At 44.6% G+C, this 12652-nt stretch overlaps 1 protein-coding gene across 6 annotated transcripts in view; it reads left to right on the top strand.

Moving 5' to 3' along the window:
* The window catches only part of LOC137437722 (arf-GAP with Rho-GAP domain, ANK repeat and PH domain-containing protein 1), a 191189-nt gene extending 178892 nt beyond the window's left edge, over window positions 1-12297 (top strand). For all 6 annotated transcript variants that reach the window (XM_068132286.2, XM_068132288.2, XM_068132289.2 and 3 more), the window contains one exon: window positions 11587-12297. In XM_068132286.2, the coding sequence (XP_067988387.2) occupies window positions 11587-11618 (32 nt within the window). In that variant the 3' untranslated portion in view covers window positions 11619-12297. The remainder of the gene's footprint in view (window positions 1-11586) is intronic.
* The last annotated feature ends 355 nt before the right edge of the window (window positions 12298-12652 follow it).

Raw genomic sequence — 12652 nt, forward strand, 5'->3', positions numbered from 1 at the left:
AGGAATGGAGCGGCAGAGAGTGGAGTCATCAGCAAAGAGATAGAGAGGATTTTCCAGAGAGTCAGAGAGATCATTGATAAAGACCAGAAAAAGCACAGGGCCCAGCACACTGCCTTGGGGAACTCCAGCTTGAACAGGAAGGGGAGATGAGAGAAATCCATTCAGGGCCACACGTTGACTACGACCAGAGAGGAAGTCCGCAAGCCATGCATGGAGATTTCCATGGATACCATAGGAGGAGAGTTTGGTGAGCAGAGCTGGGTGCCAGACCGTATCGAAGGCACGTGATATGTCAAGGGAGACAGGTCTGATTTCCTGTTTGGCATTGAGGACCTCCATCCATTGTTGAGACAGCAGAAGCAGCATGTCCAGAGTAGAGTGACCTGGTCTGAAACCAAATTGATGATCAGAGATCAAGCCATTGGAGAAGAGGAAAGATTTCATATCCAAAGCAATGATGGATTCCATGACTTTGCTGATAATTGGGAGCAGGCTGATTGGTCTGTAGTTGCAAGGATCTGTTTTTGCACCTTTTTTGTGTAAAGCGGTAATGTTTGCTGATTTCCAGGATGCTGGCAGATGACCTTGAGCAAAAGATAGGGTGAAAAGAACAGAGAGAGGGTGGGATAGAGTGGCAGAGCAGGATATTTAGGACCCGTGGGCTGATGCCGTCTGGTCCAGTTGCAGAATCAGAGTCGAGGTTAGACAAAAACTCCTCCACCTTGTCAGGAGAGAAGGACACAGAGTCCAGGAGCAGTTGGGTTCGACTGGGAAAGGTGGGAACAGAGAGAGATGCATTTGGGACTAAAGATTTTGAGGCAAACACAGAGTTGAGGCATTCGGCTTTGTCACGTGCGATGTCAACTGTCTGGCCATTTGAGGTAAGGGAGGGGATTGAGGGGGAACAAACACCAGAAACGGATTTGACCAGATGCCACCAGGATTTGGAGGAAGGAGACAGGTTTGAGAGTTCATTCTTGAGTGAGGAGAGATAGTGCTTCCTGGCACTCCTGAGGGTGGACACACACTTGTTCCGAGCTTGGTGGAAGGAACTGAGATTGCCTTCAGTTAGATTAGCCTTCCAAGAGGCAAAGGCAAGTTGTTTCAGTGCAACTGCCTCACCACAAGATTCAGTGTACCATGGATGGGAGGAAGGGTAAGACAACTGAAGACGAGATGGGATAAATCTGTGCATGAGAGAGAGCAGTTTGCTTTGGAAGAATTCCCAGGAAGAATTGATGTCAGAGGCAGTGGAGATGGGAGACCAATCCAGACGATTGATGGCTGCTTGAAGACCGTCCCAGTCGGCCTGAGTGAAATGCCAGACTCGCCGACGCTGAGGAGGCTCTCTGAGAATGGCCAGAGAGATGTCCACTTTGACAAGCACATGATCAGAAGAACCGATTGGAGCAGAATAAGAGCAGCAGACATTAGCAGGGAAGTTTGTCATAACCAAGTCTAGAAGAGAAGATACTCCATTGGTCGGGAACTCCATCCGGGTCTCCATACTCCATACTCCATACTCCATCCGGGTCGGGAAATTGACAGATTGTGTCAATCCCAGTGAGTCACAGAAGTCCTTTGCTGAGGTGCCATGACTGGTGAGAGAGGAACCCACACCCAACCAGGTGGCATGATGACAGTTGAAGTCACCACATATGAGGAAGAGAGAGTTGGGATGAGTGGATAGAAGTTGGTCCATGTTGTCAGACAGTGAAATGTAAATGGAGTCATCACTGTTTGGGGGATGGTACAGAACACATATGAACAAAAGGTGGGAGCGGAAGGGAAGCCATAGCCAGAGGTACTCCTGGGGGTGAGGAGGAGAGAGGGCAGTGCAAGGAGAGTGAGGAAGAGAGTTTTTGATAAAGATAGCCACCCCACCACCAGGACGAGGCTCAGGTTTATCATACCGGAGGAGGGAGTAACCAGGAAGAGATATTAAGGAATCGGAGACATCTTGAAGGAGGAAAGTCTCTGTTGAGCAGATCAAGTCTGAATTGTCAGAAGCAACCTGTATGGAGAGATCAGTCAGGTTTGAGCGAAGGCCCCGGATGTTTGAGGTCCATACCGTTAATGAAGAGAGAGGGGGAGCATCGGGTACAGGACAGGGGAGGGGAGGAGTAGGGTAAGATGAAGGATGAGAGGGGGAGGTAGGGAGAGCAGTTGATAGTGTGTCAGAGATTACAGAAGAGTTCCAAGAAAGGGAAGGATGAGGAGGATGAAAGGTTTGATGGTGAAGGGATGAGGCACAGTGAGGGGTTGCTTGAGGGGGGGCAGAGGAAAGTAGAAGGTTGGGGGGGGGGTGGAGGTATGAGATAGAAGGGAGACGAAGTGGGGAGGAGGCAGCTTTGAGGAGGAGGGGGGAGGAGGGAAAATGGGAGAGGAATGGTATGGGGGGAGATTTGAATGGGAGGGGTTGGGGGGGAGTTTTGAAGGGGAGGAGTGAGGGGGAGTTTAGGAGGGGAGGGGCAAGGGGGGAGTTTAGGAGGGGAGGGGCAAGGGGGGAGTTTAGGAGTGGAGGGGCAAGGGGGGAGTTTAGGAGTGTAGGGGCAAGGGGGCAGATTTGGAGGGGAGGGGAAAGGGGGGAGTTTAGGAGGGGAAGGGCAAGGGGGGAGTTCAGGAGTGGAGGGGCAAGGGGGGGGATTTGGAGGGGAGGGGCAAGGGGGGAGTTTAGGAGGGGAAGGGCAAGGGGGAAGTTCAGGAGTGTAGGGGCAAGGGGTGAGTTTAGGAGTGGAGGGGCAAGGGGGGAGTTTAGGAGTGTAGGTGCAAGGGGGGGGGGGATTTGGAGGGGAGGGGCAAGAGGGGAGTTTAGAAAGTGGATGATTAATGAAAGATGAACATTGATAACAAATTGGGTTTGTTGTGATTTTCAAGTTAGCAATCCGATTCAGAACGATGGAGGAGGGATGGAATGAATGTGAATTTAGACCATGTAGTGAGGAAGACGTATAAGAGATTGAATTTCTTTTTTTTGACGTGGAATGAGTTGGAGAGGAAATTGAGAAAAGCCTTTTAAATAGGAAGAAAAACAGCGTGTTGTAATATACCACTGAATAAAACACTGAAGGGGAAAGGTTAAACATATTTAAATAATATTGAAACAGAACCGTAAACAATCTTATATGCACAAAATACCAACGGGGGGAGGGCCGAGAGGGACCACCACGAGTCACGTGAACAGGGCAAAAGGTGGATGGCAAGGAGATAATGGGGGCGGGGCGAACAGCACACCTGGACTGTAAGTACAGGATGAGACAACAGCACACGTGGAAAAAGGAAAATAAATGTTTTTGGTTATTATTATTATTATTTTTTTTTGGGGGGGGGGGGGTGGGGATTTAAAACGTTAGACAAAGAGTATTATGTTCGGGGTAGAAGGGAAAAAACTAAGAGCCAAGGAAAACACGATGTAGGGGACTTAAGTTAACAAACACCGACGGGGGTACAAGGCCGCACACGAGGAGCAGAACATGATTAATTAATTACGAGTTACAGGAAATTCAAACCAAAACTAACTATAAACAAACAATAACGCATGGACGATAAAATAACGAGTTGAAATTTGACAAACACACGAATGAAAAAATAACCGCTTTGGATGCCCGGAGAGAACCAAGCCTCAAGGTCGGAAGCTTCAACAACTAGGCCGCACGGCACGGAATTCTCGACTATTTTTTACAGGTATGAAAGATTAACACCGATAAATCTTCCGAGGGACACGCAAAAGGTACCCACACGTAAGATAAATACAGTTTCGACAAAAATACAAATGTGACAATTACTTAACTTCGAGCGTGCGTGAAGATCGTGGAACAGCTTCGAAAAACCGTGACCGCCCCGACAAGATCTCGCGAGATCTCCATGATGCCTGCTCATTCATTGATTCATTTATTGCTTTATATAAGCGGTAATGGACTCCTTCGTATTATTTATATCATCACTTGAATATTTTAGACTTTTACATGGAAGTTTGCAGGACTGAAATTGAATAAGAAATCATCACATTATTTTACTGAAATGCTTCTTCATTGAGAATATAAACTAAAGTATAAACGCAAGTGATGTCATGATCTTCTTGATGTGTCATAATAAAAACAAAACCCCTCTTACCTTTTCATGTCAAGATTACGATGCCATTCATGATGAGGAACGGTTGGCTGTGAATTCCAAATTCCTTCTTCTTTAAACACAATCTTACTATAATTCACCAAATGTCCGTCCGTCTGTCCGAAGGTACCGCAAAAACGGCTCAACCGATCGCAACGATATTTTGGGTGGGTATTCCTGGGACCCCTGGGAGTAAAATCGGCTGTATTGTTTTTCCAAGTTTTCCAATTTTCCAATTTTTCCAAACACGATGGAATAATATTTACTGATATGAACAGTGATGTGGCTTTTGTTGAAATTCTACAAATACCGTTTATTCTACGTACCAGGAGAGAGTAGATCGACTCCTGACGAACTCTTCCTATATAAACGTGCGGCTCCGAAGTAACATGGCAGCGTGTGCAAAGCGACTGGGAAACAGGTGTAGCGGCTGCTTCCGTGTTAGATTCGGCGCGCACTCTTCACACATAAACGTGCGACTGAGAAAGATGTGTAGCGGCCGCTTCCGTTTTGCAGAATTCAATCTTTTTTTCAAAATGGGCGCCATGTACTGTTTAGATTTTGATGATTTGCGTGTGATATGATTCAACGGATGTTTATATGAATCGTTTAAAATAAAATAAAAAGCCTTCAATTTCTGATATTTTGCCTTTTCATTTGGGCCTCCCAATTAATTGAAGCCCCGCCCATAGGGCGGGTATCGTTGCTAGTTTGAATAAATATTTAATTTACTTGTGCAATTTTGCCATCACGACTTTTGTATTGCACCCTCTCCCATTCTCGTCCATGTGGAACCACCTTCCTCGGTTTGTTTAATCCATATTTCTTGTCTCGGGCTCCAGGTCAGCATTAATTTATGGGTGTTCATAAAAGTTGCTGTAGCATGATATTCACTACAGTCCAACAGTAAGTTTTTTTTGTGTAAGATCTGGACTCGTGGATAATGCAGCGAAACAGCTACAGCCTGCATGCAAAACCACCACCACCACCTTTATCAGGATTGAAAGATTTCGTCACGTTGACTAACTGGTCGGACCAATGCACCCATCGTGGCGAATGGTCTTTGACCCTCGCGAATGACCAAAACGATGTTTGAAATTACACTGCCTTCAGAATTTTCTATCATTGCATTCAAGTTAACCAGTTATGATCCCCCAAGGATCTTTCAATACATAAACCAAATTTGGCGGTTGATCTGGGTGCGCACAAAGGCAAAAGGCAGGTAAATGTTTCCTGCAAATAATGGTTTATTTTAACAAAATAAGAGGGAAGGAGAGAGGCTAATAATAAATAAATGGAAGAGACCACGCACTCAAAGGACAAACAAGTAGGGAAGCAAATGCACTGATATACAATAAAAGAACTATAAAGCCTATCCTCAGTGAGCCAAACAATGGGACAGGTGGGGACTTGGGCAGGCACGATCTCGTTTTGAGTGCACTATGATGCAGTGGTCATGCAGGATGGTATGGTATGGCATGGTCAGAGGCGAGTGGATGGTGACAAGGCTGAATGGCAATGAGGAGGCCAGGAGACAAGGAGAGGCAGCTCCACTTCCCTGCAATGCTGACGGGGCTTATGACTCTGTTGGCTCTACTATAAAAAGCAGCCGTTGATCTCCGATCTACCGCGCGAATGCACATACACAGTTTTTTTTTTTAGCTCAAAGGACTGCCTTTCTAGCAAGCGTCTGGTTCCATTAATTGGCCACCCGCTGCCTGTGCTGCCTTTTTGGCCATCCCGCCCTTCTCCGGAACTCCACATTTCACTTTTCTTTCCTTGGCCAAACAACCCGTGATGTTGTCCATTATAAGTGCTAAGTGCCACAGGCTCCCCACCTGGCCTTGCCTGTGCAGGAGGTTGTACACGAGACAACCTTACCCTATTCTGCTCGATAAAGGACAGAACTGTCCCCTCAGTGCACATATTACGTATGCCTTATCTCTGACAAATCCCTAATGCAGTAGTAAATCTAAGTTACTCGAGCACACGGTTCATACTATACAGCAAGTATTCACACCCCTTGACTTTGTCACATTTTGTTGTGTTACAGCCTGAATTAAAATGGTTTAAATTGAGATTTTTTTTTGTTTCTGATCTATTTACACATAATACCACAAAATATCAAAGTGGAATTTTTATTTTAGAAATTTTTACAGAATAATTAAAAATGAAATACAGAAATATCTAATTTACGAAAGTGCAAATATTTCATATTTACCCCCTGAGTCACTACTTCATAGAGGCACATTTGGCAGCGATTACAGCTTCAAGTCTTCTTGGATGTCTGTATCTGCTTTGCACATCTGGATTTGGGGAGTTTCTCCCATTCTTCCTTGCAGATTTGCTCAATCTCTGTCAAGTTGGATGGGGAGTGTTGGTGAACAGCAATCTTCAAGTCTTTCCACAGATTTTCAATGGGGTTCAAGTCTGGGCTTTGACTGCACCCTTCAAGGACTTTCACTTTCTTGTTCTGAAGCCATTCCAGTGTTGCTTTGGCTGTATGCTTGGGGTCATTGTCCTGTTGGAATATAAATCTTCTCCGCAGTCTCAGGTATTTTGCTCTCTGAAGCAGGTTCTCCTCAAGGATTTGCCTGTATTTGGCTCCATTCATTGTTTCCTCTATCCTTGCAAGTCTTCCAGTCCCTGCTGCTGAAAAGCATCCCCATAGCATGATCATTTCCACCAGGCCTAGCGCTTTGTATTCAGGCCAAAGAATTCAATTTTCGACTTATCAGACCACATAATATTTTGCCTCATGTTCTCGGAGTCTTTCACATGTCTTTTTGCAAACCCCAGGGGTGCTGTCATGTGCCTTTTTCTTAGGAGTGGCTTCCGTAAAGGCCACTCTTCCATAAAGCCTAGATTTGTGAAGTGCTACAGAGACTGTTGTCCTTCTGGCAGGTTTTCCCATCTCAGCCAAGAAACTCTGTAGTTCTGTCAGAGTGGTCTTTGGGTTCTTGGTCACTTCCCTGACCAAGGTCTTGCTTGCCTGGTTGTTCAGTTTGCTCAGACAGCCAGCTCTACGAAGAGTCTGGGTAATTCCATATTCTTTCCATTTCCTAATGATGGAGCTCACTGTGCTCTGGGGAACTTTCAACACTCTAGAAATTGCTTTATACAGTGGTGGCCAAAAATATTGGCACCCTTGCAGTTTCTCAAATAACTCACAATTTTCTCGAAAATATGTTGAAATAAACAAAAGTATTTGGTCTCCGCAATTCTTTAGGTCTTGTGAGAATGTCTTTGGACTCCATCGTCACCTTTTGTTTAAGTTTGGTTGGTTTTCATGTAAGCAAGTTCCTATTGCATTGCATTTTGATATAAGTATTAAATAATGGAGGTATGTCGGTAAAAAATAATATATATATAAAATGTATTATAAGTTAGCATTAATGTGATTGGTTGGTGGTTGCTAGGATACGCAGTGCATCATGGTGGAATCGTTGTGGATGACAGTTGGAATATTTGAATAGCAGTTTGAGTCGATGGTTGAATGCAGATGCTGTGTAATGGACATGTCTGTCAGGTGAAGTATTTATCGCTTAGTATATTATTATATAAAGTGATTTATGATTAAGTTATTCGTTTGTTAGTTTGATATTGCATTGCTGTGTTGACTAATTGTCTGGACAAAACTTTGAGGTTGTGGGTCCATTGATGTCGAGTAATCTACTGATGTGGACCTGCGGTCAGGGTTGTAGATTCGTCGTTTGGAGGGTTCTGGGCTGAAAGGATCGAAACCTCGATGAAAAACGGTGTCCAACTGATGATCCGGGCAGTTGGAAAACCAGTCAATTGCTTGTAGGTTAAGGTTATAACTTCAAATATAAAATAGCTTTTACAAGTACTTGCAAGTACATAATATATTGTTACAGACGTGGCTTAGATGTTAGTTTACCGAGCGGTTTTGGTATGACCACGTCTGCACAAGTTACCGATTATACTCGACGTTGACGAAGCCGCGCCACGCTGGCTCAATAAGAAAAAGAAGACACCCGGCTGGGTTATAAAATGACGACACCAGGGATACGGTTCTCAAGACCTCCGGAGGAGATTATATTCGTTACGGAAGGTCAGATTACAGGGACGAGAGGTACAACATAGAAAGACAAGCACTTAGACACAATCTTATATTATTCCCCAACAGACGACAGGCAAACGGGACAACGGCTGACTCACACGGGGGTTGATGGAAAGGACAGGCGGGTAGCGATGGCTCCAGGTGCACCTGTGCTCAAAGGTTAGAATCGACCCGGTCCGGTCCAGAGATGCGGGAGGTTTCACAGCGCTCGGAGGGGACGTTCTTTCACAGGCGGGCCTTTCTCTCTCAGCGCTCGCAGGTCCTTCTTTCTCCAGCTCGGGGCGCATCTGTCGTCACATCCGGGATCCGGCGCGGGGCCGCGTATATCCGGCGGGGAGTGACACGCCCTCGGCTCGTTAGCGCCGCCCCAGATGGAATCGGCACGTTGCTTCTCATTGGGTGCGTGCGGGGGGGTTTACCAGGCTCCGCCCTTGACGAGGAGCTGACAAGGAGCCCCTTCGTGGTAACCCCGTGGAGCGCGTGGTCAATGGCGCTAATCGAGCCGGTGTGAGGACGCATCCTCCCCCGCTCCGCCGCCATCTCCTCTGTTGTTGTTGTAATTGTTGGGGAAGAAGATGGAAGGAGGTATGGGAAAGGTCCTAAACTCACTACTGATGCCATATAATCACATTCTGGTGCAACGAAGAGTCATAATTAATGGAAACGAGGCCTTAACTGACATAGACTAAGAATAACTAGGAAGATGTCCGAAAGTTGTCTACGTGTGGTGCGGTGGACCTGGGCACGACATTTAATGGGGGAATAAGGGGAAGGTCGGCTCTACTGATTGTTATTTACATGCAATGGGACTAGGGAATGGGGGATTGGGGAAAGTTGGGGAGTATTGGAGAAAATAGGGGAATATTTACAAGCGGATATGGAGGCCAAATTCCATATTCGCAACAATATCTATGTCTGTATAGGTGCGCTTATATGTATGTTTGTGTTCCTACAATTCTATATACAAGTGTCGTCCGAATAAGTCGACAACTCTTTTAGATATGGTGACATATATCGTTTTAACCCTACCACTCAATGGTGAAAAATCTTTTTTACTTAATGCCCTAGTACGGGCAGATATAGTACGGGCATGATATAGATATAGTACGGGCACGTGATAGCTCGCTGCTCTCTGATTGGTTGAATCGTTTTTTGGACATAGCTCGGTAACTACTTGTCCGATCAATATGAAACCTTGAAAAGGCACATCCTCGGGTCCCCAGCAATATACCTGGCAAGTTTCAAGTATATCGGACCGGTAGTTGTCGAGAAACAGCGGTCGCATACACACACACAGACAGAGATTAGTGGAATTATAGATAGAATTATAGATATTATATATATATATAATATTGTGTGTGTGTGTGTTTATACGTATGTATGTGTGTGTGTTTATGTGTGTGTGTGTGTGTGTGTGTGTTTATGTGTGTGTGTGTGTGTGTGTGTGTGTGTGTGTGTGTGTGTGTGTGTGTGTGTGTGTGTGTGTGTGTGTGTGTATGAGGAAGAACGGTGCCCAGCTGATGATCCATGCAGTCGGGAAACTAGTCAATTGCTTACGGGTTAAGGTTCTTGCTTTAGGTGGAGAAACTATGTTTGAGGTTTACAATTTAAATAAAGTTGAATATGGGATGTTGTGAAATTAACATCATTTACAACAATCCTTTAAATTATTTAAGTTTAGGAACAACCGATACTGTACAATTAATTGTGTGTGTGTGTGTGTGTGCGTGTGTGTGTCTGTGAATGAAAGAGAGGGGTTGAATTGTAAGGAACAGAAATGAAAAAACGAGATGCGTGTGTGTATGTGTGTGTGTGTTTATGTATGTGTGTTTATGTGTGTGTGTGTGTGTGTGTGTTTATGTATGTGTGTGTGTGTGTTTATGTATGTGTGTGTGTGTGTGTTTATGTATGTGTGTGTGTGTGTGTGTGTGTGTTTATGTGTGTGTGTGTGTGTGTGTGTGTGTGTGTGTTTATGTATGTGTGTGTGTGTGTGTGTGTTTATGTATGTGTGTGTGTGTGTGTGTATGTTTATGTATGTGTGTGCGTGTGTGTGTGTGTGTGTGTGTATGTTTATGTATGTGTGTGTGTGTGTGTATGTGTGTGTTTATGTATGTGTGTGTGTGTGTGTGTGTGTGTGTGTGTGTGTGTGTGTGTGTGTGTGTGTGTGTGTGTATGTTTTGTTAATGTCCGGCTTCCTTCTTGTAACTACAGTGCAATAATTGGTCTTTATTTTGATTATTTCACTGTTAATATTCCAGAACCTTTGTTTTTTATTTAGAACTTAATATATCCTTTTAAAATAAAAGAAATGGCATTGACAAAATTATGTCGTGTCGTCTGCAAAAAGGAAATAAAGGTTTTCCAGAACATCGAAGAGGTTGTTTATGTATATGAGGAACAAGTTAAGTCCCGATATACTGCCCGAGGAGCACTCCAGCCTGTACTGTGAGAGAGGAGTGCGTAGAGAAGCACACATTGACTGCATGAGTGGAGGAAGTTACAAAGGCAGATACAGTATGAACTATGAAGGTGAGATATTGGCAAGCAAAGCAGGATGCCAGACTGTGTGGAACACTCAAGATATGTCCAGGGAGATGTTCCTGACATCTTGATTGAGATTTGGGGGCTCATTGTTGATGGAAAAGTAACAACATATCTGTGTTTGAGTGACAGGAACAGAATCCAAACTGGTGCTCTGAGATCAGCACGTATGGATATTGGACAATGGACAAGCTATTTGGCAATTTAACCTGTGTTCCCTCCATCATGAGTGAGAGATTCAGATGGGAACACGAATAGGCCAAACACGTTATACTTACTGAAATATTTATATATACTAGGGCGTGCCCGCACGTACGTGCTTGCCCGTACGTGCTTGCCCGTACGTGCGTGCAAAAAAACATGCGTGCAAACAACAACAACAAAAAAAAACTTTGAAACCACGTGGCAGTAACGACCACAGAACCCCCCCCCCCTCTATTTACATGAAATGGTTTGGTCCATTCGCAAAGCCAAAGCGAACGGCTTGCGAGTACGGTGACCATACCTTGGGAACCACTTGTCCGATTAATTTCAAACCTTGAAAAGGCACATCCTCGGGTCCCCAGCAATATACCTGGCAAGTTTCAAGTATATCGGACCGGTAGTTGTCGAGAAACAGCGGTCGCATACAGACAGACACACACACACACACACACACACACACACACACACACACACACACACACACACACACACACACACACACACACAGATTGCTGGAATTATATAGAGATGTTCCTTGCCCAACTAACTACCCGAGCCTGTCCAACATTAATTGTTTAAAGGTTTGGATTGCATGAATGATTGCTTCCTGATCACGTAGTAATGTTCCTTCACCCTGAACCTGACAGGAGGACACGTGATTTCACAAAGAACCAAGTGAAGACTTCCGCTCAAGTGTTTTCCTTTCTGAATGAAGAACGAACTGAAGACGTAAAACACCTGGTGGAACTTGTTCTGGCTTCTGTAAATGTTTCTTGGAATGCCTTTGAAGCGTGAACCTTGACTGCAGGCCCAACGGAGAAGTAACCAGGAGTAAATGCTCGGGGTGAGGTTATTATCGATAACCTCCTGCCTGTGATCAGTGAAGATAACCTCGTACCTACGAGCACTGAAGATTCATGCATGCACCAGTTGTGGAGCTATGAAGAGGCAACCAGGATTGCATAACACCAGTCATGGAACCTTTGGATTCGTAAGCTTGAGCACTTTGTATAACATGCTGTCGTCAAACGGCAAAGCTGATGAAGCAGAATTACTCGTAACTTCCGCGAAACCATAATATTTGGCTTTTCCTTCGTATTAATTGAGCGATGTGGTGTTGCCAGAGAAATTTGTTCCTGGTTCAGTATCACCACTCTGTGGTGTATCTTTGTATTCCTTTAGGATGAGCTGCAATAACTTTCTTATTCCAAAGTGAACATTCCATCTTTTTACTACTGTAAATACTTTTTTTTTTAATGTAAATGAATTAGAATGTGCGATGTGCACACCACATGCAAATCTATACTTATTGTCCTTTTGTTATTAAACAAGAATGGTCACACTGTGGTCACAACCTGCGACACAAAATATATATTTTTTGTTTCCTCTGTCCACTCAACCCTCTGTCCTTGCTGTTGAAGGTATTCTGCAATGAATCTACGAGAGTTTTCATGGTTTGGCTCGATATCAATTATGACTCTGACTTGGACAGCTGTGTCTGGTTTCACACCCCCGGAGATATTACATAACACTTGAAGACACCCCTGTCCCCTTCCAATCAACGCTCGACCCAAACAAAGTCGATGGAAATCTGACGCAATAAACCCGGGCAGTGTATAATCAGCAGAGACTTACAGGCCTGATGTCTTAGGCCCACCATAAAACCAAGATGGCGGCCATATTATTTTATCTGGGTGCCATGGTGAGTGGAGT

Source organism: Myxine glutinosa, chromosome 12 (genome assembly GCF_964187855.1).
Source record: "Myxine glutinosa chromosome 12, kmMyxGlut1.1, whole genome shotgun sequence".
Classification (NCBI taxonomy): domain Eukaryota; kingdom Metazoa; phylum Chordata; class Myxini; order Myxiniformes; family Myxinidae; genus Myxine; species Myxine glutinosa.